Genomic DNA, 27,301 nt, shown 5'->3' on the forward strand with positions numbered 1-27,301 from the left:
AATATTGTTTCTGTGCAGAGAAACACCAAATTTAGCACCCCCATGAGACTTTTGGACCATATCAGAGAGTGCTTTGGTGAGGCTGGAATGTCTGTAGTACTGTTAAAGGAATGCGAAGCATCCTGAAAAGGGATCAACAAAGCCTGCCGTGGTGAGCAGAGCTTGCTGTAAGGAGGTGGAGAAAGCATAGCAGAATGACCCTGGTTGTTCTCAAGAGGAGCAGTCCTACACATCTCTGCACATCTGCAAATCTGGGCCTCGTCCATTAAGTGCAGAGTGCCCTTGGTTCCACTTCAAAACAGCAGTTGCATGTATTCAGAACTGGTCACGATCAGACTCTTATTTGAGGCTTTGTGCTGTAACTTCTGGTTGGTTGTCAAGACGGGATACAATCCCTGACCAAGTAGGGACAGATGGGCCCCTCAAACCTGCTTTCTCTCAAATGCTGTAGAGCACATATGAATTCAGTAGTTATTTCCTTGCTTTAAAGATATACACATCCACTACCTTCTGGCTATCTTTAGCAATTCGCCTGATGAAAAACCAAGATGCAAGAAGATATTAAGTGGTTCAGTAGTTAATGTTTTTTCCAGGTCTCCTTAAATGTATTATTGTTCTTACTGTAGTATTTTGCACTCTGGTGGAATACCCAAGTATGAAATTAATAAAGATCATATTTTATTACATCCAAAATAAATTGTTATATTTAAATGACCTTCCTAGAAATTGGTGATATAAAAATTGTAACATAAGAAGGTGTTTATTTCAGAAAAAATAATTGCAGTATTTGCTTGAAGTATCCTGAACATTTGGCAGAATTTCATACTTATGCTAAGGAGATGTAAACCAGAAGCTGATAATTTAGCATCTACTATAAAAGGGTCTGGTTTAAAGTGGAAAGAAACATTCTTCAACTCTTTTTTAGTTCAAACTAAACTCAAATATTCTTCCTCTAAATATTGTATGAGTAATTCTGGAGCAATGCATCACTAACCTTCAGCTAAAATTACTTTTTGAATTTGCAAGAATGAGCTCCCGGTACCCCAGCCTCCTGTTATATGTTATTGCCATCACTGAACAGAGCACACTCTGCGGGGTCTGCCTGCAAAAGGCCCATGTTTGCAGGTCCTGCCTCAAAGTGGTGTTGTAGCTGGGCCACAATGGAAATGGAAGAAAACATGTTGGTTCTTCTCCCCTTCTTTTGTGGATATCCTGTTGTGCACTGTGAATACCCTTTTCTGAGAGCACTAGTCTTGTTTGCCTGGAAGACTCTAGTCTACTGTTCTGACTGTTAACTCAGTTTGCTTGGGCAAATCATAGATTTCCGATGTTTGAAATGGAAAGTAATAACTTTCTGCCTTTGTAAAATGCACTGAAGTAAGTGTGTTGTACATTTATATATGAAGAGGCTATTCAGGCAGCCAAGAGCTGTTTTGTATTGACATGTTCTATTCAGGGCTGGTTTGGTTTATAGTTAATTTTAAATTGGGGCTCTTACTGGAAGGAATGATCTTATATGGTAAGTTAGATGTAGACGCTCTGTTATAACATATACATTATAGCTAATATATATTTGCTTTTAACTGGTCTGTAATTGGTTAAGGGTTGGTGTTAAGTAGATGATTTATTTCCTGTAAGTCCTGCCACTTATTAAAGTTGTGACCTGCAGCAGGAAATGAGGTGTGGGCAAAATGAGACTGAACAGCTGCAGGTTTTTGTAAGGGGGAAGTACTACTTAGCAGATTCCTTATGTCAATTCGGTGATTAGGAAATAAAACTAAGACAACAGAGTGTAAATATGTTCCTAATACATTACTGACATTTTGGTTGTTTTTGTTAATAGCAAATAATTTTCCAATAGCAAGAAAGATTTACAAGTCCACGTGTAGGTCTTAATACTTACATAGCATAGCAAACGGACTCGGTATACTGTACTTAATAAAATAACATATTATTTTTAATAGAAAAATTGTGAAACCTGTTCAATATTTTCTTAGACACATTTGACAGTTTTCAGTCTAGTTACGTGATGTGCAAATTCCCTTATGTAGGATAACTTCTAAAACAGTTCTTTAATTTTCCTAGGGGAAGAAACCGTGATTGCTGTACCACATGGGAGTCGCAGTGTGAGAATTACACTCAAAGGACCAGCACACCTTGGTATGAGTGAGCTGTTTTATGTATTTATTCATAGGCAGAAGGACCTTGTATATGAACTCATCCAAACTTTGAGAATATGGGTAAGATCATGACCCTGATTCCTCTTGTGATCTTCAATGTCTAGCTTTGACATAGTCCTACTGAACAACAAAAGTCTACTTAGTAAAAAGAAACAGTATAAATACTGGTAGTTTCTTAATTCATCTAAAACAAAGAGTTCTCATACAAGAAATGTAAAATTAGGTACAGTCTTAAAATACATGCAAACTATTCCATCAAAATTACTTTGAAAGGGTTGTGTGTGGGGTCGATTGCACAAATCCCAGCACAAGATTTCTGTTGAAGAGTTTCAGATAAAGCAGAGACTTGTAATGGACTGTGGAGTCTAGATCAACTCTTCAAATCCATAAAAGGATCAAAGATGATAATTTCCATGTCTTGTGGGAAGGAAGCATTGTGATTTAGTTCCATCTGGATCTTAGCACAGTCCTGTGATTTTGGAAATATGAACAATTATGGACATGTGTGAGCTTAATCCTGCAAGCTGTTGGCTATGTTAGCTCTAATTCAGCCAAGCACTTAAGTGCAGGCTTAACACTAGGCATGTAAATCATCTAATTGAAATCATGTCTTTGACCTAAGAGCTAATAAAGACACTTGGTCGATGAACAGTGCAAGTAAAAGTAATCTAAGTAAGATGAAGTAAGGTAAACAAAAGACATGAAACAATCTACACAAGCATTGTTTCCTTGTAATACTTTTGGTCATGATGATCTATGAGAAAGCTTGCTATTCTGTCAGGTTTCCTAATTTGTTTTATTTTTATTTTTTTTTTATTGTGAGGCTGATGATAGTATCTATGGTAATTTCTTTACCCATCAGCCTGCTCTAGACACAGACCTAATCATTTCAATGGTAAGTGGGGCTGCCATACTAAGCAGTGAACTAAACCATTCATTTAACATTTAGAACAAATTTTTATTAGTAGAAGTGGAGGGTTTAGTCTGAATCACAGATGTAAAAAGGACTTTTATTGCTATGTGATATGTAGACAGAAGAAAGAAATGCATTTTAATTGAAAATTGCTCTTTCTGTTTGCTTTGAAGAAAATACTGTCATTTTGAAGAAAGAAAATTGAATAAGACTTTCATTTTAGAGCAGCTCTGGAGCCACTCCTAGACATAATACTGATATCAACAACGTGCAAAGCAAAACTTAATTTTAAAATAAATAATATTTGTGCAAAAATTTTGCAAGGAGTGTATGAAGTAGTTGTCTTGATCACTGTGAGTCGGGTCTCTTGTTTTGGTTTTTCTTATTAGTTCTGCAGAAGGAAGTTGTTGTTTCAATTTCATATGAGGAAAAAGTACTGGATTCAGTGGCTCCTGGGGGATTTCTGGAAAGCTCCAGAGGAATGCAGCAGCAACTCGTTAACTAAGTACAGAGTGCTCCTGGCTTCCTACCCAGGGTGGTTCCATAAAGAAGCTGTGGCTTGGCATTACCTTTGTTAGCTAGTTCTCTAGCTGGAAGAGAATTGTGAAATGTTCCTTTAACCACTTCCCCCAGCACATCTGTTTGCAAATCTGTGAGGATTTAGACGTTTGTTACCTAAAGTATTTAAAATGACAGAGGTGAAAAACAGGAGACAGCAGTAGGGCTGAAGGTTGGAAATTGCATTGCTTCCTAGTCAGATCTCAAGAACCTATGTTCCTGAGGATGTGCTTCAGGCTTATTTGTTTGTCCTCCTTTCTAACTGTACATATGGTTGTGGGTGGTGTTTGTCACTTTCAATACCAAGTGATCTTTGGTCTGCAACTTCATGGACTTCAGTAAGAATATGCTGGTATAAGTAAAAGCGAAGGCAGAATTTCAAAAATAATCACTTATAATTGCAAGCTCCATTTGTCAGACATGTTCTTCCTGGCTTGTAAGGAGCTGAGTTTACCAAGCGGGGCAGAGAATATTTACTGCAGAATTTTATACTGCCTCCTGTTGCCTGTATATGTTTGCTCTTCAAGTGAAAGCAGCAATAGCAAACGCTCAAAGAGCACTATGGAGTGTCTGGCACTTTTCCCTTTATCCTGTGTTCTTTTGAGCTTCATCCTGGGCTTTATGATCTGCTCTTGTTCCAGGGAAGCACAGCTGCTGGATTAATCAAATATGGAAATCTGGTTGGAGCTGTAGTGCATAACAGATTTGAAACAAATAAATGCTCTGAACATTGTTTTGCAGTCAGCAGCTTATGTTTTAGGAAAGAGTTATTATTTCTTTGTAGCTGCTATTTTGTTTGTGTTTGTGGACAACTTAACATAAGTAACAGTGTCATCAGGGAATCAGAGAGCATGGGTGTTCCTTTGATGGTGCTTTTTTGGCTTTTTTTTTTTTTTTTTTCTTTTACTAATAGTTCCCTCTTACATCTGTCTGATTGGGTTTTGTGAATTATTTTGTGAAAACAACCAAATAATTTGTATAAAACTGGCTATGAATGAAATATTTCACTGTGTTGATTTCATTTTGGTTTGGACTATATTATGGCTTTTTGATCAGTTGTTTTAAGAGCTTTTTTTTAAGAGATGTTTTAATCAAAAGAAAGACTGAAAGTTCCCTGAAATTAATCTTCCAGCAGATGAAACAGGAAAACCAGAAGCGAATATTTTTACAAGTGGCTAATGCTAGATAACTGAGTTCATGAACTTAGGGAGGTTAAATTTCACTAAAAAGAACTGAAACTCTTTTTCTCTTTTTGTCAATTTCTTCTTCATTTGCAGTGATTTGCATTATTTGACAATATTTAACTATAAATCTATGCACTGCTTTGTCTTCTGACAGTTACTAAGAGGATGACAATGTTGCTTGTGTTTTCAAAAGAATGAATTGTTTTATTTTGGGCTCCTGTCTTGTGCTATGTACGAGTAAATTGCACTGGTAAGAGAGCTTTTGAACAGCAACATTACTTGCTCCTCCTTGCACTGGGAGCAGGAGCTGTTTCCCTGGAATTCTTCCATGCATCCCTAGACAGTGAGAGATCTGCAGTGAGTTCCCCATGCTGCTCTGCTGTACTCATGCCTGCCACTAAGAGGGGGAGGCTTTTGCAGTGCGTCTTCCAACTACAGCTGGTAAGAAATTTCCAGAGGGGTTTATTTTTATTTTTTTAATCCTGGCAGGGGAAGTAATACAAAGTAAGACTGTTCTAGGTCTTTGGCACCTGTGATTATCTTGTTAGAAACAGGTTATTAGTCAGGAGAATTCCCTGTCCTACATGTCTGGAGTCCTAAAGACCCATGGAAATGTTTCCCTAACTTAGGATGGGGAACCTTACCGCTGAAGTAAAACTTTGAAGCTCTAGTTTCATAGGAGTCCTATACTCCTGAGAATCCTATTGACTTTACGTGGAGTTGGAGGTACTTGAGATCTGCCGATTTGACTCTTATTCAAAAAAATGACAGAATAACAGGCACCTAATCATCTAAATATTTGTTGCTTTTTCTGTGATTTTTCATATCTGTTTGTTTCTAATGGAAATGCATTAGACAATGGTGCACTTTGATTCCCAGGGAATTATTTTTCCTCTTTGACAAAGTATAGTTGACTCATCACTAGATTCCTACCCTGTGATCAGGGAAAAGTCATTTTGTAGAAACATCATTCTTTAAACTTCCTTCTAGTCCTGTATGTGAGCCTTGTTATATATAGAATAACATATACGTAGAATTTGTTATTCCACAGAATAGTGGAACCTAATATTTAAAAATCTGGGATAATGTTGGTGCTTTTTTGAGGAAGTTAATTTACTCTATAATGGCATCTCAATCTATATTGGGTGTGCTCCAGATTTGTGTTTTAGAAGATCTTAAGAAGACAGTAAAGATGCTCTTGGAATGCAGCATTCAGAATATGTTTTCATTGCAGGTAAAAAGAGATGCTCTTAACATAAATTATCTAGTCCAAATTAGATAACTGTAAAGTACTAAAAATACAAGGTAGTTGGAGAAAGAGGGTAATTACAACTCATTAAAAGGTTGCTTTCAGATAGGCTTGAGCTCATCTGAGAGGTCCAGTTTCAAAATCAAAGGTACCATTGCTTTTCTGCTATTTTAACCTCTCACTTTTGTTGTGATAGCTAACCTAGATGAATAATAGGCTGTATTACACAGTTGCGACATTACACTGAGTATGACAGACATTTTAATGAAGTTATTTAGGCATAGGTATGCCTCTAGCATAAAGTCTCTGCCACATGGAGCTGAGCATTTCTACCTGTGTATTAAAATCAATTTCTAGAGGGTTGGCTTCTTGTGGAGAAGATGCCCTGGAGGCAGCCACAATCCAATCACAGTAACTACGGGCAGAGCAGTAACTCTCCACTTAACTTTAGTATAGACAGAGAAGAAACTTAAAACCTTGTGGTAAGGCAGTATGGAATTTCTTACAAGGAATGACAGCACTTTCATGGCTAGATGGTCATCCAAAGCCCTTTCCTGCAAAACTGACAGATTTTACATTAACTTTTTACATATTTCCTTAATAGTCCTTTATTTTAAAACTACATCTAGTGTATCTTTAATTTTGATTGCTCCTGCAGAGTTTTTAAGGAAGTACCTCTGTATTTGATTTCAATAACAGGATTAGGAGATAAAAACCTGGTCCTTTTCCTTTGGGTTAAATTGCAAAACTCTATATCTCTTCCATGAGACAGAATAAAATAAGCTGATTGTCAAGATCTAGCACTTTAAAGTGCTTAATAAAAAATGGTGTTGTTCCAAGTCATGTTACAAGCAGCTTCTGTGAAACAACCTTTGCGTAGTGCTGTAAGTTTATTTCATTACTGTAGAGCCTACTGCATTCTGAAAACTTCCTCAAACTGTGTCAAAAAAGGGCTGTGAATCTCTTGAATCATTTTCTTCTTTTTTATGTTGCTTCATTAGGGAGCTAGGTTGAATTGTCCAAACATTTTTTTGGGAGGCATTTAGTATTTTAGTTCCGATTTGGAAGAACTGGTGAATTTATGACATCTGTACTGCAGCTATTTTTCTTGAAAGATATAGGACTTATAGGTGCTCATGAGCAATACATACCTTTCTACAGAATTACTGTGAGGTTGATTTTATAGTTTAAGATATCTCCTAATTCCAAAACTATCTGTGGTATTTCAGATCACCTGAAAGCAAAATTAAATGCATTTATGTAGGTGTTCACCAAGCCCCCAAAATGGCAAACTCACATATCTCACATTGGTTGTAAATGCTGCTGAGTATTTACCTGTTTTTAAGAAAATCACTGAAGTACTTATACAATTTACACAAATACACTTGTGAATATTCCTGTCTAGGCAAAGTGTTGGGCCTGTTTTTCCCTGTTGTACTTGCACCGCTTTGCTTTTGGTGAAGCTGATAAACAATGAATTTGTTTGGTTGTACCTTATTCCAATTTTTCATTATTCTTTTGTGTGTGTGTGTGTTTGTTATGTTGTTATTGGTGGTGGTTTTTTGTTTGTTTTGGTTTTGTTTTGCAAGTCTTTCTATATGCCTTTAGGAAAACTTTCCATTCTCAATGCTTTGTAAGATTGTGTCATGGGTTCTGGTACAAAGTACTCGGAGAAACTCTTTTTCATTTCAAATTCAGTATCAGATATCATAGAAACAGTTCTTGAGTCTGATTCGTAACTTTGGTGGAGTGTTTTTGGTTGGTTGGTTGGTTGGTTTTTTAAGCAATTTTTGTAATTACTGTAGGAATATATATATATTTAATTGAGCTGCTGATCATAGATCAGCTACTGCTTGACAGTTTGTCCTTTCCTGTAACTGGTTGTCTCATTCTTCCATTGCTAAGGGGCCATGTGGCTGTGATCAAATGAAATGAGTCCTTCCTTATTTTAAGGACATTCTTCTACATTCTTCAACATGTTTTCATAAATCAATCTGAAGAGAAAAGGGATAAAGGGGATTCTTTCAATGTCATGCAAATATCTTTTGCCCACATTAGTGATTTTATGAGCCTTTACTGGAGAGAGAAAAAAAAAAAAAAAAAAAAAAAAAAAAGTGCTCTTCATTGCAGAATAACTAATTCTTTCAAGAAATGAATAGTTGTTGGGAGAACTGGCCATTGTGGGCTGAGGAATAAAAATGAGGAGCCACTAAAGAAAGACTAATTTATCTGATCCTGTCTCTGAGGATATGTCTAAGCACATTATATAATGTAAACTGCATTGGGTCATTGTAACCATGTCTACATAATTTATACAATATAAGCTTACAACATTTGAATAAAGTAAAAAGATGCTTTAGATTAGTATTTCTATTTTTATCCTGCCTGTGCAGTATTTACTGGTATGAAACTACTCCATTCTGATACACCTTTATCCATGACAGGCTTGTAGTCTGCTCTCCTTTATGCAACATAACGAAAGACTAAGTGGCTAGCTAGAAAAATCAGTGATACAGCAGACATAAAGTTGGCCCATTGCTAGTAGTCCTGATGAAGGCAGAGTCTTCAGGTGAGATTCCCATGCGAGCATTCACCTAACGTGGATAAAATCCTGCAGAGTAGTACTGGAGTGGCCACACTGGCCACTGACCCACATGCCAGTCTGTGGCACCTAACTCTTGGATTTGTAGCTGCAGTTAGTAGAGCTATAAACAGAGCAGTCCTTGCATCCATAAATTCAAATGATTACAAGTTGGTGAAACAGCAGCTTCACTTAAAATTATTAAAATAAAAACACTTTTTGAGCTTATTTATAGTAATATGTAGTCCATGCCTTTCTCATAAACTGCATTGATGGATTGTTACCAGACCAGTGTATTTCAAGTCATGTCTTGCTGTGCACATACACTGTATTATGCAGATCCCAGAAATTCAGCCTTTCCTATGAGTATCTTCCTTTAGCTTTGTCAGCTTATAGTTCAGTCAGTTTGCTGGAAATGACTCAATCCTAAAATCCTTCATCTGTCTTCTGGAGGTTGTGGTCTGTTAGTTTAATCTGTTTCCAAGGAATGCAGAACAGCACAAAAAGGGTTTTCATCACCACCTGTTCAGAGAAAGGGACGTACATCAGGCATTGCTGCAGCTACTGACCTCCTGGCCTTGTTTTTTGCTAACATGGGAAATATTTTGAGTTAAGTTAATGACCTCTGCAGTGGGTAGAGTGATAAAAGTATTGAGGTGAGCAGTGAGTTTGATGCCATTCAGGCTTCTCTGGAGACTGATTGCTGAAACTGCTACTCTAGAGTTGCATCAAGTATAAGTTTTTTTAATGTGTATTTTAATGTGTATATATCCATTTTGTGAGTTTAAGCGTGTCCTGCTGAATGTATTGCTTTATAACTGTGTAGTGTGCTTTTTCTAGGAAAAACTGTCTTAGAAGTGCTTTTGGTATGAAAGATTAGTATGATCCTGTGTTGACACATGCAATCATGCATCAACCTATAGTCTGAAGTGTCTAATGTTCTCACAGATATTCTGTATATTCTTTTAATGCACTTATACTGCTACTTCTTGCAATGCAGAGTTACAAACGTTACTTTCTGAGTTCCTTTAAAAGAGAAGATACCCTGTTTAAATTTACAAATTGCATGTTTCTTCCCTAGTTATAGAGTCAAAGACACTACAAGGAGAAAAAGGAGAACACAGTTTTGATGCTCCTGGAACATTTGTCATAGAAAATACAACTGTTGAATTTCAGAAGAGTACAGACAGGGAAATTATAAAGATCCAAGGACCTCTTGGAGCAGATTTCATTATGAAGGTGCGATGTGTGTATGTATGTACAAGTCTACTAACATATTGCAAGTATGTGTAACATAACAGAGTAGGCGGCTATCCATCAGGTTATAGTAATATAACAAAATATTTTATGTAGCAAATAAGAAATCCTAATTAAAGCCCAGAAGCATATCCAGGCAAATTAAAATATTATGAGGTTAATGTTTTTAGTGTGGTAGAAAGTACTATGGCATCTATAATGGAAAAATGTCCAGGATTTTTCTTTTAAATACTACTGAAAGAGTAACAGCATAGTCCTGAGCACTGGATTGGTGTTAATCCAATTGAAGACTGCCACCTACTGAATCTGAACATTGCTTCCAGCAGCACCCTAAAATCTCCTTTAGACATTGCTGATCCAACTACCATTTCTAATTCTCTTATACCCAGATCACCTATCGATGTCTTGTATTAAATATGTGCAAATATTTTTAAGTAGAAATGTATCAATAACTGCCAAAGGAAGGTAGTCATACAGTTTTCCACTGGAAATGGCATGCATTTCAGTATTACCATGCCACTTGCCTTTATCTGTTTTGCTGCAGAAATGGGCTTTCAGTAATGTTTATTATTTTGCACTTTGATATGACATGTGCAGTAATACCTGCCTAAATACAAACCAGTATGTTTAGGTCAGTTCTAGACTTCCCCTCCAGCAATTTTTTAATATTTTACTAATAAAGAGATAAAGCAAAATAATACAATTTGGAACTTTACCAAGCAAGGATTGATAATCAAATAGTCGTATTAGTACCTTGAAAAATCTGTAAAACTAAGTAATGTACAAAAGTTTGACCACCGGAAACTTAAACTTAATGTTACTCTGGCATTTCTAGAGGTTTTATGTCTCTTGTAGTATTACTGTCTGCACTGTTTTTACATGTGAATTTTGTTTTGAAATGTCATGAACAGTGGAGTACAATATACACATGTGTCGTAATGGAAATTTCTCTAGACCAGGTACTCTGGATCAAAAGAAAGTGTGGTTCAGTTCTTTTTCTATCAACCTATCAGTCATCAGTGGAGACAAACTGAGTTCTTCCCCTGCACAGTGACATGTGGAGGAGGTAAGTAATGGCAATTCTTCAAGAGTGTTTAGAGGTGAAGATTAAAAGTGGCTGATCTACATCTTTCATTTACATTTTATTCTTTGAAATGTTTGTGTTTCTTTGTACACTGGTAGTTCTTCAGAAAAAATACAGAGTAGCAGAGTAAGTACTTATTCTGTAAGTACAGAGTAGCAGGTTAGTTGGTTCAGTTAGTATGAAAAAAGTTTTTCATCTTCTATTACCAGAAGTCATGCTCTCATAAGGAATCATCACTTGAGTAAGATCTTTGATTAAGATATAAAGATATGACATTCAGAGTAGAAAATACTGATTCCTAAAGGATACGTTAGGAAAATAAAAAAATACAAGGAGAAAATAAAGATAATTCAAAGATTAAAAGAAGGCATTTCTAGCCATGGTGGTGGACGTGAGGTTGAGTTTTAGAACACATAGTTTAGAAATTAGTTACACGGAAAGCAGAATAATAAATAGAATTTAAGGAATAGCTACTATCGACACCTGTGGCTGTCTGATCCTAAACATGTGGTCATGATTTTAGTTAGAGCAAACAGTAGTATTTTGTAGCTTCTGCTCCTGGCTTAAACACTACAGTTTATACAATGCTTTGATGTGCTGGTCTGCTTTGCTACTGCTTATCCAGCCAAGTCCCCTGTTTGTCATATCCCATTCTGGAAGAACCACAGCGTTGTGTTGAGAGGAGTTTTTGACATCATAGATAACTATTTCAGTTCATCCAGCATTACCCAGGTCACCTGAAAAACAAACTGAGAGATCCTGTAGTGATACTGGTGTAGTGATTTTCGAGGAGAGTACGCACATGGTTTAAATAATTACTTGGGACTAGAGTAAAGAGCATCAAAGATGTTTAAGGCACACGTAAAGAGTCTAGGGATCTTTTGATGGGCCATCTATTTTGGCACTTGCACCTCACTTTAATCTGAAACAGACAATATAAATGTGCGGTTCCACATGAAACTACTGTATCTTATAAGATACTTGGTCTCAAGAATTAGGATACTTACTAGACGTGTGAATGGCAATACATATTCTCTGATGATTCCAATGAACTATATTTATGGATTTTACCTAATCTATCTGACAAGGCAAGAAGTATAAAGCTTCACAGTTATTTTTGAGGACTGCATGTAAACACAAAGTTACTGGCCCAAATATGGCCTTATTCAGACCAGTGTTATGGTTTGAAAATTCTAGGCATATGTCAATCTCTTTGAAATTAGTCCTTGTTTTCAGTGCCCTACTTTGTGGCTTTTTGGCTGCATGTCTACAATATGAAGCTCATGTCTTAATCAACAGAGCTTGATGCTCTTGATGGCAGTCCTGAGAAAGGCCAGTGAGTGAAAAAGCACAAAACCAAGCTACTGCTTACCCATGAAATCAGCAGTGTTAGGAATGGCATATTACTGAGGCATGCAGGGAAGTTGTATTACAACTGCCTGATTAAACCTGTTATCTAATGCAGATTTGGTATCCAAATTGTGTGTTTGGCATCTCTCACTGGCACTAAAAGAAAAAGTTTCTCATAACAGAGGCTTGGAATCACTGCACCACCATTCCTCACTTGAATTCTTCTACATTTAGTTCCGTAATCTTCATGTGTGGGAAGGGGGAGTATGACAGGGACATGTCAGAAAGCACAGTCAAGCTTGAATGAGCAAGAACATTTAAAAATTGTATTAATCTTGTTTGCAAGTGGCATATCTCCTGGGTACTTTCAATACTTACAAGAACAGAAACATGCTCTGAGCACTGGAACTGCTTAGTTCTTCTTTATGGTTATCACCCTCAAGCATGATGACACTTCGAATCAGCCAAGAGACACAGAAATGAAGCCATTGATATATGATACTATAGCAATTTCAGTAGACACTGGCACTTGCACTGTTAGTTTATTGACTCCATTTGGATTTTCATTCTTGTGGTTTCAAACTTTTTTTCTTTGCACATACCAGAACATCCTCCTCCTCTCCTCATTTTAAGTCCAAGTCAGCTCTTCTGAATGAGTCTTTTTTTCTTAGCCAAAAAAGAAACCTAGTGGTTTATAAAACTCAGATCGCTTCTGTTAACCAGTCTTTCCACATAGATTTTTTTTCACCAAGTAGTTACTTCAAGTTTTCTTTTGTTGGCTCTTCAACTAGGAATGTTCTTGAAACTATTTCTTGGTTTTCTGTGGTTTAACTTAACAAAGATTTTGGATCTCCTCTTCAATTCCTCTGTCTTTCTGTTTTAAGTTGGTGTTTTTTGTTTGTTTGTTTGTTTGTTTTTTAGCATGCATGGCCATGTAATCAAGCTCTTATTAACATATCTGGTAACTCCTCCTTGGGGGAATTGTGGGATATGTAGTAAAACTGTATGACTTTGTAGGCTCCACCTTGTGACAGGTGAGCTGCACCAGTACATGTATACCTGTGTCACAAAAATATGTAAGTTTTACTTGTATCCTTACAGTATTACTAGAGTAAAGTGTCAGTCTCATCTAGTGTTAGGCTAGGTTAACATCGCTGTTATGCTGAATAACCTTAAATGAAGATATAGTCCTGAACATTCCTGTGCAGTGTTTTCTTGTCTGAAAGCAAACCAAGGAAAAGTAACCCTGGCAATTAACTAAATGGACAGCAAATTGTTTGAGAATGGAAAACAAAGAAACAACAACAAAACCTGCTTTAATTTATCTCCTTTACTATATTTTATCTTTGCTTCTGCATTAGGTTATCAGCTTAATTCTGCAGAATGTATGGATATTCGTCTGAAGCGTGTTGTTCCTGATCACTACTGTCATTATTATCCAGAAAATAAGAAACCAAAGCCCAAGCTAAAAGAATGCAACATGGATCCCTGTCCTTCTAGGTTTGTATGAGAACTAAATGCGTGTGCTACAGACAGTTACTATGGAACAAGCAGTCATATATATTTGATTCTGGTTCTTTTCACCTTTAAGACTACGCAGTCTTGGTTATCGTATACATTAAAGGCTGACGTCTGTAACCACTATCAATGGGTTAGTGCCACTTAAGTGCTGTACAGCAGGAGACTTTGCTTTGCATAGATATTGCAAATATCAGTTTGTCTTTGTCCAAGGGCTAATTCTACCTTCTTTATTATGCTGACCGTTAAGGCACTAGCATGAAGATTTTGTAAGGTTTTGTGAGGAGTGATTGTTTGTCTGTTTTTCAATTTTATTGATGCTGCTATTCAGAATTTTTCATTAAACACAGGCAGTAGCTCTAGTTCTCAGTCACCATACAAGCTTTGTCTGTGGTTTATCTTGGTTTATTCATACACCTAACAAAAAATCTCATTTTTCATTTGTACCATGGTATTGACAATAGTTTGGGGATTTTGTTGATTTGTTGTTGTTGGTTTGTTGTTTCTGTATGTTTTTTTTTGTTTGTTTGTTTGTTTTTTTGGTGTGTGTGTGTGTTGGTTTTGGTATTACTATTACATTAAGAATAGGAAAAAAAAAAACATTCAAAATAAATATATTTGTGGTACAAATGCCACAGGATATTATTGCCAAATTATAAAGGCTACAGTATATATAAATTGTATTGAATTGCACGACAGTATTTCAAACTAACTTTTGGATTGTCTGGTGAGGTTTCCTGGCTGTACTAAAGAATCTTAAAATAACATAGCAGTATCAAGTCCCAGAACCTCACATTAATATGCCAGCTGGCCGAACTAGAGTTATATGCAAGAAGAAAAGGAAACACTCTCAATGGATTTCATTTCCTATAGCTAAACTGTCCATTTCCTTTCATTCCTGTTGAACATAATCATTGATAGTGACCTCTAACAGTTAGAGATAGATGTGCAGGCTTTCAAGATTTTTTCCTGGGGAGTTGATCACTCTGTGGAGTGGTAAGACTTCAGTAATGCTTAATGGCTGCGGTTGCCAAATGTTACAAACTTGGAATGGGAAAATTAGAGGAGGTATAATTAGCTTTTTCCTTTTGCATTTAGCTTATGTAGACAGAAAAGGGAAGTACTACTAGATATAGTAACATATTTTGTAGTATTGGAAGTAAGGCTTTATGCTGTGCAATTCATAGTAAACAGCTCTACAAGGATGCTAAAGCACCATTCAGACCTATCTAGAATTAATCCTGCAGTGCATTTATTTCACTGCTACTCATGTTCTTCACAGGCCTTCAACACAGATGAGTGAGAATTTTCTTGTTAATAAAGTAGTACAGATAGTGAATTTTATTTTTCAGTGATCCTGCTGAAGTCTTTTTTCTTTTTTTTTTTTTCTTTTTTTTTTGGTGGAATGAAATGAAGAATCTGTGTGGTGAATAGTTCTCTATCCCTGCAGAACAATTAAGATTATACCAGTCATTGCTGACTACAGGGGTAATATAATAAAAGTAAGATTCCACCATTTCACATTGGAAATTGCTTACTTTAAGCATGATCATGTAGAGTATGTACTTAGTGTATAGTCGGGGGTATGAGAAATAATCATACAATATTTATTTTGTTGACAGTGATGGATTTAAAGAAATCATGCCCTATGATCACTTCCAGCCACTTCCTCGGTATGTATAATCAGAATAGCATGTATGTCAGTGTTAGCACAGTTTTGACTGCAAATATACTTTTTGAGTACTAAGATTGTGGAAAATCATCTTCTGGTTTTTCGTTGTTGTTGTTGTACAGGAGAGCAAGCGTAGAACATAGTCTTGTACTTCAGTTTTGAAGCTTATGAGTTATTTCAATACGTTCTGGACGATTAGCTTAACAGCAAGAGCTTAATATGCTCTTCTTGAAAGTATCGACTTAAAAGACTAGAATAAAGAGTTGTTCCCCTACCCCCTCCCCCTGTTGTACTGTCAAGAAGAGCATCTCTTTTAAAATGCATGCATGGATTCTTTTACTGAAAGATTTTTAGTCTAAAGATGTAAGCAGTGAATATATTCACTTATACAACTGGTCTCCCTATGTTAAAGGACTCTTCACTTCCTCTTCGCTTGAAAGATCTTATTTTTTATTATTTAAACCTACATTCTATTTAGTGACTTCAAGGCTGACACGGCATTTTAAAGATACTGAGTTGTCTGAATGTCTGTTGCCTAAAATTGTCATCAGAGCACAGTTTGTGACATTTTATTATTATTTTTTTCACCTGCATCAATCATGGAATTGTAAAGCTTCTCTGGAAGGTTTAAATGTTTTGGGAAGGATGTTAGGACTAAAAAAGCATTGAGCTACACTTACTATTAATGTAAAGAATTGTAGTCAATGGAGTTAGATGTGTATTTATCCCAGCTGAAGCTCTGCTCTAGTATACCAGGAAATGAATAATGTATATTTTTCTAAAGGAGTGAAGATATGAAGTAATACGAATGAAATCATAGATTTGCATGGCTCAGTGGAGCTACTGATTACAGCTGATATAAATGGCCATAGTTTATTTCTGTAACAATTTACGCTTGCTGTGGATCTGCTGTCCTGTGATGTATTTTGGCTTTCATACATAAATGGAGATTTTTTCCTTTACAGCTTTATCCTGTAAAGTTCCATAATTGTTCTGTCTCTCTCTCCTTCCATTTCTTCTGCCAATTTCAGTTCCTTTGTGCTTCACATATCCTCTGGAAGTCAGCACAACTTATTTACACAAGTATTTTATCTTCTGAACCACTCAGAGCTTGAAGACCAGTTAGAAGAGAAATTTAATGCCCTTTCTCTGCTTTACTCTGCTCAGCACGTTTGCGTGATACTGCGATGAGATAGATCATGCCTGTGATAAAGCTGTGGGCAGGTTCTCTGATTTCAAACATTGAGAACTGCAGACAAAGGCCCGCCTCATCTCAGCACCTCAGTGTGTACTGTCAGAAGGTATCGTGGCCTTCCTGATAGGGCAGTGCTCAGGAGTAAGAACTGTAAAATAGCAGCAGACAGCCAAGCAGGGTGCAGTGTTGATGCCATCAGGATGGAAAGAGAGGAAAAGGGGCAGGCTGATTCACTGTGTTCCTTCCATTGGGAGGGCACCTAAAGAAACACACCAGAGGTGTAAAAACACCTTATCTTTTTGGAATTACTGAAAGAAAACAGCAGCTGAAACACATTGTATATGTGCATCATGATGTGAATCTGGTTCAGTGTGGACACAAGTCTTGCTTCAGCATAGCATGGTGTGCCTTCTCTGTGCTGTTGCCTGTAAAGTAATTGCAATGCATTAGTCTGCATCAGTTCTGCTGGGCCTTTTCCACATTTTCCTTCTGCTTTCTCTTTTCTTACCTGTTCACATGCTAACTCAAAACTGTTCTTGCAAAGCAGGCAGAAAATCAGTGTTGTAGATATACTTGAGCAAAGCTGTACAGGCTCCCTCACCTTGACCAGCAGTCATACATCACACCTCCTACATAGCACAAGGGCCATGTGCAGGGCTGCCTTGCAGTCCTGTGGCATTTACCACTACTTTCCCATTGACACGAGGAAGTTGTGGGAAAGTCATGGTGTGCACCGCAAGATCTTGAAAGAGTTCTCCTGTGGCTAGAGTTGTAAATGCCCCACTGAAATATTTTTACAGATGGAGAATTCTTTTGAAATAAATAGAAAAATTTCCCAGGATGAAAATTTTCTTTTAAAGCTTTTGGAATGCCTCCATTTATTTCAGACTTGTTGGACTGTTGAGGATCCCTTGACAGCTGTGGGTTCTGGAAAGTATCTCCTTGACTGCTTGCCCAAGACCCCCCTTTTCCCCAGTAGCCATGGACCTCACTCCATCTTGAAAATTCTTATGGGAGTATGGGATCTGGAGTGTGTTCGAAACTGATGAGATAAAGAAAAACAACTATAAAATTTTATGCTATAAACACTTGTGAGGCTAGTATTACATATAGCACAGTGAGCCTTATATATATAAATCCATGAGCTGCTAATTCATTGAACAGTTAATTGCTCTTTAGTTCCTGACTTTTTTTTTTCTTTTTTTTTTTTTTTTTGTTTGGGGGGGGGGGGAGGGGGAGAGGGAATGACTTAACACTGGTCATTCATTTAAATCAAAGAAAGAAAAGTGTAGCTGTTCTTCTTCCACATGTATTTTGCACTAGTGATATGATATTGATGTTTAGGCAATTAGCCTTATTCTGAATGGTTTTGAGTATATATTCTATGGTTAATGTTCCATGGCTTGCTGTATGTTTCATACTCATTCTTCTGTTGACCTTAAGCATGATTAATATGTTTTTATAGGCAGTCTAAAGAGTTGCTTAAAACAGGAAGTATCCTTGATTTACCTACCATCATAGAAAATGGGTAATTACTTAAATTTGCCTTTGATTTATAGGCCTCTGTCTCATCTACACCAAAATTCTGACTTCCTCTATGATAGCTGGTCTTGACAAATTGATTTTGGAGGGGTATTGTAGTAGTTGTTGTGTCCATTTTTCATAACAGATATGTTTTTTTCTTATGATCCTTTCTGAGCCCCTGCAATTGTCAATATGAATTATTTTTAAACAAGACATTGATGTACCATATGATGTGCTGCAGAACTCAACCATTTCCCATAGTTTTCAGTTTAGTTTGGGTAGCTGATGGAAAGAAAGCAAGAGATAGGAGGTGAAGGGTGAAAAAAGATCCTATGGGGCTGAGTGGAAGCTATAGATAAAGGATATAGATGCTTGTAATGTGTAAAAGTGGCAAGAGCTGAAACACTGAGGTTAATTTTTGTTGCAAAGTGGTCGCTTAAATGTACATTTATGCTAAGACCAAGAAATAACTGAAACAAAGCTTGTAACCTAAAAACATCCATGTTCGTAATCCATCTTTACCATAGCTAGGTCTAAGACAGTACATAATTGTCCATTTTAAAGACATTCCCTCCCAACCAAGTCGTTTTTCATCCTTCTGTTGGAGTTTACTACACACAGCCCTACTCATTGGCAGGGCTGTGCGAGTTTTCCTTAATCTCTGTATCTCCCTGCTTCAGGAGAAATCAGCTAGGTTAGCTGAAGTGGCTGAAATGGATGAATAGCTGCCTTTTACTTGAAACAAGTTGGAAAGTATGAATACAAACTCATTCAATGGCATTTTAATGTGGGTAGAAAACTCCTGCAGAACTGCAGTGGTGACCAGCCAAATAGTACCTGTCGCAATTTAATTTGTTCAGGGTCCTTATGGATGAAGACAGTTTGAGTTGAAATAGCTGATTTTGTCCAAAGCAAGTATTAGAATTGCCATAAAAATTCTTTCATGAACAGATTTTTAAGGGTAGTCTGCATAATGTGGGCAGCAATGAGCAACTGTGGGTAATAACCTCAGTCAGCACAGCCAGTTCTGTCTTTGTCTTTGGACTTCATATAAGCTCAAGAAGGTCTCTGACAATGGTAAGAAAAGTACATATGACCATGTAAATTAACTGTGAAAAAATATTATTTTTAGCTGATGTAGACTATTTGCAAGACAATCATTCCAGTAATCATACTTGGTATATTTAGGGTCTTTAACATGTATGTGAGAATTAGACTTCCAGTTATTTTGGGAAACTTACTTAAATTTATAGTTCTTTGTCTTCTCATTTTGCACATGACTTTAAGTCTGGATAAATGCAAGTTAAGTCTAATTTAATGTATTTATATTCAGTGTGTGGTAAGAATCAAGCAACCAAGTATCAGTGAGCTTTAATCACACTAATGTTGGAATCAGTATTTTGCACTTTAAAAGAGTGTAGAGGAATAAAAAATAGCCTTGTTTTTAATATGTATGAGTTCTTTTTCCAGGTGGGAACATAACCCTTGGACTGCATGTTCTGTTTCCTGTGGAGGTGGTATTCAGAGGAGAAGTTTTGTGTGTGTAGAGGAGACCATACATGGAGAGATTCTGCAAGTGGAAGAATGGAAATGCATGTATGCCCCTAAACCCAAAGTCATTCAGACCTGTAATCTGTTTGATTGTCCTAAATGGGTGGCAATGGAATGGTCTCAAGTAAGTTGAAAAGCAATTTGGACCATTATTATTATTACTTTTTTTTTTTTATTTTTTTTTTTTTTTTTCTTAAAGAAATCCTCTATTCTTATGTTACCGTGTATTTGTGAGCTTAGGGCTATTGAAAAAAAATGCAAGCATCATTCATAGCACTTACTAGGAGAAGTTTGTGCTAAGTAACTTGGCCTGATAATAAAAAAGAGTTAACATGTCTGTGTAGAGAAAAGCACATAGAATTATTTATGCCTGTTGAATTCTTGCTTTACATGGATGAGAAATTAGAGTCAGAGGTCAGACCCCTTTGCAGTCAGGTTGTTTGTCTCTCAGTTCTTGATAAATGTAATCCTTCACTCCATATAATAGCTAAAGGCATGGCTGTCTAGGGGCTGACATGTCTGCAAGGGTAATTTTCCAGCATTCTTACCTTTCATTATAAGAACAAGAACATAAAGCCAACTTATCTTGGCTGTAGTTATCTGATACAGTCAGATAGCTCAATGCTTCTATAATTCCTTAGTTCATCCAAATGACATCACTGACATGTAGTGAAGAAACAGTTCTTGTAGCACGTCTGACCCAGCTTAAACTGAAAATGACCACTCTGAGACAGCATATTCTCAGTACATAGCCACTTCTGTTTTAGACTCTTGCCAATCAGATAAGCTTTATAGAACCCCAAGAAATCATTTGTATTCCCAAAACTTAGGCATTTTTTCCAGCATCAACCTTCTTTTTATTCACCCAGCAATGCAAGGTCATATTCATGTGTCTCTGATATCGGATTAATTCTGGAAAGACTTTAGAGAACATACCAGTACTTCAAACTTGCTTTTTGTCAGTATTTGTAAATAGAATAAAAAAAGAGAGAGAATGAGATGATTACATTGTCTCCTGCAGTGCACAGTCACATGTGGCCGAGGCTTACGTTACCGAGTAGTGCTGTGTATTGACCACCGTGGGCAGCATGTCGGTGGCTGTAATCCACAACTTAAACTTCACATAAAAGAAGAGTGCATCGTGCCAATACCGTGTTACAAGCCAAGAGGTAACTGGAATTTTGTCTGGGTCTGTTATTGTTTTACATTTTTGTTAAGAGAATTAAAAGCCCCTGGTAACCTTTCAGAAATGCCAGAAGCTGGAATTTACTAGGACTTATTTCAGTCTTGGCAGAAGTAGGCATTTTAATTATTGGTGCTAGGAAAAGTGTCCTGCTGATACTCTTTGCTGATAATGTGGTCAGACTGTCATGAAGTGAACATGCTAACCAGCTCTATACAGCTTGGTCAAACTGGGAAAACCAGAATTAATGAGTTCAAGATGGTGAGGAAGAGTTGTTCAGTAACACTTGAAATGGGAATGATAGTCTGTATGTATCATCTGGGATGTTGTTTGTCTGCATCTTATGAAATGTGTCAAGATTCTCAGTGGGCCTCATCGGTTCATTGAGTTATAGACAAACTGGTTTCTTTCTCTCCTCTCCATTTTTGTGTATATAAAATGCCTGGTGAATGAAATGGCAAATTCTCTAAAGGAGTTACTAGGGCATATAAGAGTAGATGTGAAGGTGAAAGGAAAAACAAAGGTATATGTGTTGGGCCGGTGGTGGGGAAGTAGTATGTCTTGTCCCTTGCTGATTTCTGTCCCTGTGGGCCTGGAAAATTTTGGTTGGTGCTACTTTCATTCCTTTTTTTTTTTTTTTTTTTTTTTTCCCCCTACATCTCAGACATTCACCGTAAAAATTTACACAGAAAAGGTGCAGGTTATCTGTAGATGACTTTATGTTTCTCTACACAATGTTTTCAGGCTCCAGACAGTTCTTCAAGAACAAAGATTTTAGTTAAACCATGAGGAAGAAACCAGCACTGAAATTCTAAGAACCTTTTGTGATTTCACTTAGGTGTGGAGGTAGACATCCTCAACTATCGAACAGTACACCCAATAAAAAAATCACAGAAGTTTAGGATGTTTAGACAGATAAAAGAAGCTAGAATTTGTTGATTTTTTTTATGGTGAATTGTAATTTTGGTAAAGCTGGCTAACTTGGTTAGCAAAAATAACATTTCACATGAAAATCTAATAAAGCCACTCCACCTGCAAAATAATGTGCTTTTGCTTTGTTCTGACTTCTTTTTCAGCTGTGAACTTAGGTTATGATGATAACCCATTACACTGAAATATAAGCTACAATCTAATAGAAACTGCCTGCACTTGGGGAAGATGTAGGAAAGAAGTCATAGATTAAATAGACATAAAATTGGATTACTGGTACCCTATCAGTATAACAGTGACAGGATGGAGCTCAGACATCATGAAGAAATTTTGTAATCAATTTTGTTTTGTTATCCAGTATATCTTTATTCAAAAGCATTAGGTCAGTAGGCAATGTAAAGTGTGAAATGTTAAGATGAACAATGCTAGAATCTACTACTTGCTTTGTTTTTGGAGGAATTGCTGAGGTGTTCGTTTTCTCTTTCTCTACCAGAAAAAAGTCCTGTGGAAGCAAAATTGCCATGGTTTAAACAGGCACATGAAATGGAAGAGACCAGAACAGTCTCAGAAGAGCCAACGTAAGTACATTGTCTTTTAGAGTGCAGAAACATTTCCAGCATATTTTGCAGATCATCTGGAATGACTGTTGCTCTGCAGTTTGCTTTGACATTTGGCCCTCCTTGGAGATGAGTTGAGTTGTGAGCTGTTCCTAATTTTACATCTCAACAGCTTTGCTTCTGGAGCTCCTGTTCTGGATGACACAGAGCTACTCTATTAATAGTGTCCCTATCATCATTCAAGCAATGTAAAGTGATCTTAATTTAACCTAATTAAGACTAAAATGAATGCATGTGGAAGCATTTCACCTGATGTGCAGTAAATAAATTCAGTTTTATCCCAGACATTGCTGTTACCTCAAGAATGTAGTGGTTCTATCAGAAATGATTTCCTTTGGGTGGGGGGGGGTGCGAACAGTGCATAAAGAAAGTGAGAAAAACCTGCTGATCTATGAGCTTAGCTGAATCTGTGGGGATAAGTTGTGACATTTTACACACCTGTGTGTGAAATAACATCTGGATTTTTTGAGTCCATTAAAAGCTGATGAGCATAAGCTTGACAACACTTATATCCTGGGGATGAAAGCATAACCCAAATCCAGCTACACTTGTTCCAGTCCCTTGTATGTTAGGACATCTACAAAGTTGCTTGTATCCCTGTGTGCATTTCATGCGTATATTCAACTAATATATTCAATATTTAGTATATCACTTTTTAGAAAGTAGAATCGTTCTATAAGGGTTTTGTGAAAGTTTTTGAACAGTACTCTGTTGTGTTTAGCCAAATTCTGTACTTGTTTGTAGCACCGACAGTTTAAAATAATCTAAATGAGCTTACTGAAGCTCATCTAACTTTGGATTTATATTGCTCTATCTGAAAGCAGAGTATGCCCCATAATCTCTTATTTTAATTCCTCCATCTAGCTATTCCTGATTTTTGGCACACATGCATCAACAGGTGTGATCATGAGTAATAAAATCTTTACACCTGCAGTGACTCACAGAAGAAACCTCTTGCCAAACAGGTGTTTGCATTGTTACGGTGACTGTGCTTTAAACTTTTCCTGCACTAGCCTCTCAAGTCAAGGGTCAACCTACTGTGAGTGGTTATTTCACTCTCCAAATTGGTGGCCCTGAATTCAGGTAGAGTAGTAGCAAAGTTATAAAAATAAAGTGTGATTGTCAAAGGGAGTGATGCAATCAAATGTGCCTGTTGATTGTCAGCATATCAGAATGAATAGGAGGCCACATCTCAAGAGGATTCAGCATGAAGCAATAAAGAAAATCATCTCTAGTGTTACTAAATAATCCCGTGGCAACTGTGCACTAATGTAGTCTAGGTTTTTAGGATTCTTCAGCAGCAGTCTGACAGAATAAGCAAGGAGGACTGGCAGGGACACAGCATGCTCATTTAGAATATATTTAGAATATAATACAGCTGAGCTGGAAACTTTATAATGGGTTCCCTCTTACCTTTTCCTCACAAAGAAAGCAGTTATTCATGCCTTCCTAGACATGACTGATCTATTCCACTGTGGCCTCGCGGTGTGAGTGCAGCCATGTGTTAGTGTACGTTCTGTCATAGCTCTGCAGTGTTGCAGTCTCCTAGATTTTTTTCTCTTCACTTACTCTGGAATTCTAGCTCTTCCTCACTTTCATTCCTGATCCTTACTGTGTCCCAAGGATCTTTCCTTCACATTTTCCAGAAGCATCTTCACCCACATCTAAAAGGTTTCTCCAGCCACTTCTTGCTGATGACCCTAGTCAGCTGTCCTTCTCTTTACTGTGTTGCTGAGGTTCTCTTGCTTTCCTAGTCAGAGTAGTCTGGGCTTTCCTGGGACCTGGCTCTAATGCTCCAGCCAGATTTCCTATTTGTTTATTTCTACCTGCTGCCACCTGCTCTTACTTTACTCTTCTAAGAAAGCTGTTTGGGTAAGGAGAAATGAGAAATAACCAATCCCTGAGCTCATCGTTTGTTTTTGCAGATTGCCTGTTGGTCATGTAGACAGTGCTTTGCAAACAAAGCAGTTTCTCACTAGATGCTTTAAATCTTATGCCCTAACTGCTCTGGTCTTTTCTAGTTGGAGTAAGTTTTTTAGGTCAGGGTTTAGGATTTTAAAATAAACTGTACCAGTAGGTTTTTACTTCTCCCAGAGTAAATTATAACAAGATTTCCTTCTGGTTTGGATATGTTTCACTTTGTTTTTTTTTTTTAACTTACACATGGTCCAGTGTGATAACTCATAGCCCACCTCTCCTAGCAGAAGCCTTATCATTTCCTTGGTGAAATGCCATCACTTCTAGTTTTAGTTATTCTCTTGTCATACAAACTTAAACCACAATATGAAGTCTCAACTTCTAGTCCATCCTCTTATTACGACTGTCTTTATACGCTTTCGTGTGATATTTTAGTTGATAATGAACAGGAGAATAAATGCAGCTGCATTTTACAACCCACAAGTGGTGGATATGCCAAAAGGAGATTGTGGAAGATAAATACTTCTGCCGCTGTGGTCTACCATGGTTGGTGTCCTGAATTTACATAGAGAGGGAACGTTCAAAAGCTCCTTTTTTATTATTAGCAATATAAAAAATGACTGTCCTTAAAGTGAGGCCAAGAAAAATGTAGGTCTGACCTTTTTAGTTTTCAGTTGTGGAATGTGATGACAGTTGATACCGATCATTATTTTAAATGTTCTTCCCTCGAGTCTTCTTAGTTACAGTGGGATTCGCAGAGAAGATTCAGCAAGATTTTTGCATCTTTTTTGTATCACAAGTTAAAGAAATAGACACCTCAACTCCCTTTCCCTGTCATGGTTTAGGACAAAATTGAAATGTCTTTGAAAGCTGATATATTTTTTCAGCAACCTGAGCTAAAACATAATCACTCAGTTTGTGGAGTTGCACTCAGGAAAGGTAAAATATGGTGTGTTTCATCAAGGCTACTGCTCATTGTGTTTCCCAGTCCTTTTCACAGAAATGCCCCCACTGTGCCCATGGTGATAGACAATTATACATTTTTCACTTCTCTGAAAATTTTCTGGTGATTTTGTATATCATTACACTCAAGGTTGATAAAAACTGACAGTGCAACTCCGCTTAGATCAGGCAAGGGTGGTGCTTCAGGGAGGGGTAGGGTGCCAGCACTGTGGAAGTTCTGCCCCAGTAAGCAGCCAACATTTTAGATGCTTCTGCAAAATTTTATCCAGGCCCCTTGGCGCAGTAGGGTTGGACTGGAAATATCACAAGAGCAACCTTTTTTTTCAGGATTTAGGCATTTCCTGTCTTAACTCAAAGCAAGAACTGCAGGCATTAAGAAAAAAATAGAGAGACACCATGTTTTCCAAGTCTTCAGAAAGCTGGAGAAGGCTGTGCTAAGTTTTCAGTTCAGATTTGATTGGGTTGGGTTGGGCTGGTCAGTCCCCTTTTTACCGTCAGTAGTTTAAGTTACTGCTTTATTTTCCAGGTCATCTCACACTGGCTTTTTCCAAGTGTGCAGGTGAATGCACGTTTCCCTTAGTGTTAAACTGGTGACAATGCAGGGTGGATATACTCTCCACTGCTTCTGTAGTGTGTGCATCATTAATACCTGCACAGATGATAGTAGAAGTATAAGATTTTGACACAACCCTGATAAGAATATCTGTAGAAAAATTCTAATCGTGAAAAGTTATGCCTACTCCAATTTGCATTTTTTTCTTTCCTTTCGTTTTCTTTCCTTCCTTTTTTTTTTTTTTTAATCAAAGAGTAGTCTCATCTGCAAATGAAAAGGTCTTAGAAAAGTTTGAGAATTACAGCCATCTGATAGAATCCATTTTAAATTCAAGATGATCTACAGGGCATCATAATACAAGTGCTTTGATGCTTCTTAATCCTGACCTGAAATCACTCTGAGTGTATGCCCAACAGAAGAAGAGTGAATTTCCATTTGCTTCAGGGAAGTATCAAATCCAAAGCATTGCCATATGTGTGCTGTGAATGCCACTGAATAAAAAAAATATATCACTTCCAAGGTTGATGGAATTTGATTTAATGATCTCTGTCACAGACTTTGGCTCAGAATATGTTGAAAATTAAATCTTAAAAATAAATAAATCTGAATTCAAAATTAAGATATAATGCCAACCTCTGGAGCTCTCACACTCTCCAATCAGTTCGTTGTTTGATTTATTATTATTATTGTTGTTGTTGTTTTAACCACTTCCATTGGCTTCTTTTTAAGGTACCTATAATTAAGGACTTTAATAGCTAATAAGTCACACGACTAGCTTAGCAAATGCCAAGGTATAATAAAACATACTTCAGGGTGTTGTTGTGGTTTTTTTAATCTTCACTGTAAAATCCAAGAAATTCAGCAGGAAAACCTCAATTATAATATAGGCTTGGTATAAGTCACAGGAAAAAAAAAATAATAGAATTTTCTGAGTTTCTTTATATTTCTGAGTTTCTTCAGTCGTATGCTGAATGAATGGATTGCTGTGGTTCAAAATTGCCTTTCAGTTATACAGGATTTCAAAAGAATGCATCATACGTTATTTTTGGAATGTTTTAAGGCATTCAGCTAACAGTATACAAAACTAACACATTTCTGGTACGTTGCTGTCATACTTTTACCAAAAAGAGTTCCTTGCTTTCAGACTGTAAACTCTGAGGTGTGGTTAGAACACCGACCAACTCTTTTCAACTGTAAATGTTCATCAATTTTGTATTTCAAATTAGATTATTATTATTATTATTTTTTAATAAAGAAACCAGTCATTTTTGGAGAGAGAAGTCAGAGTTTTGTAAGCCTATGCACAATGACTTTGATCCAAT

The 27,301-nt window shown here is 36.9% G+C and overlaps 1 protein-coding gene across 8 annotated transcripts in view; it reads left to right on the top strand.

The window, feature by feature from the left end:
• Positions 1-27,301, top strand: part of ADAMTSL3 (ADAMTS like 3) — a 188,763-nt gene that overhangs the window by 117,068 nt on the left and 44,394 nt on the right. For all 8 annotated transcript variants that reach the window (XR_004753467.1, XM_035335401.1, XM_035335403.1 and 5 more), the window contains exons 8-15: positions 2,086-2,160; positions 9,747-9,904; positions 10,877-10,988; positions 13,718-13,856; positions 15,497-15,547; positions 19,736-19,940; positions 20,838-20,985; positions 22,423-22,507. Coding sequence is in view for 7 of the 8 variants with exons in the window: in XM_035335401.1 (XP_035191292.1) it covers positions 2,086-2,160; positions 9,747-9,904; positions 10,877-10,988; positions 13,718-13,856; positions 15,497-15,547; positions 19,736-19,940; positions 20,838-20,985; positions 22,423-22,507 (973 nt within the window). In the remaining variant the exon portion in view is untranslated. The remainder of the gene's footprint in view (positions 1-2,085; positions 2,161-9,746; positions 9,905-10,876; positions 10,989-13,717; positions 13,857-15,496; positions 15,548-19,735; positions 19,941-20,837; positions 20,986-22,422; positions 22,508-27,301) is intronic.

Source organism: Oxyura jamaicensis, chromosome 10, assembly GCF_011077185.1.
Source record: "Oxyura jamaicensis isolate SHBP4307 breed ruddy duck chromosome 10, BPBGC_Ojam_1.0, whole genome shotgun sequence".
In the NCBI taxonomy this organism is placed as follows: Eukaryota; Metazoa; Chordata; class Aves; order Anseriformes; family Anatidae; genus Oxyura; species Oxyura jamaicensis.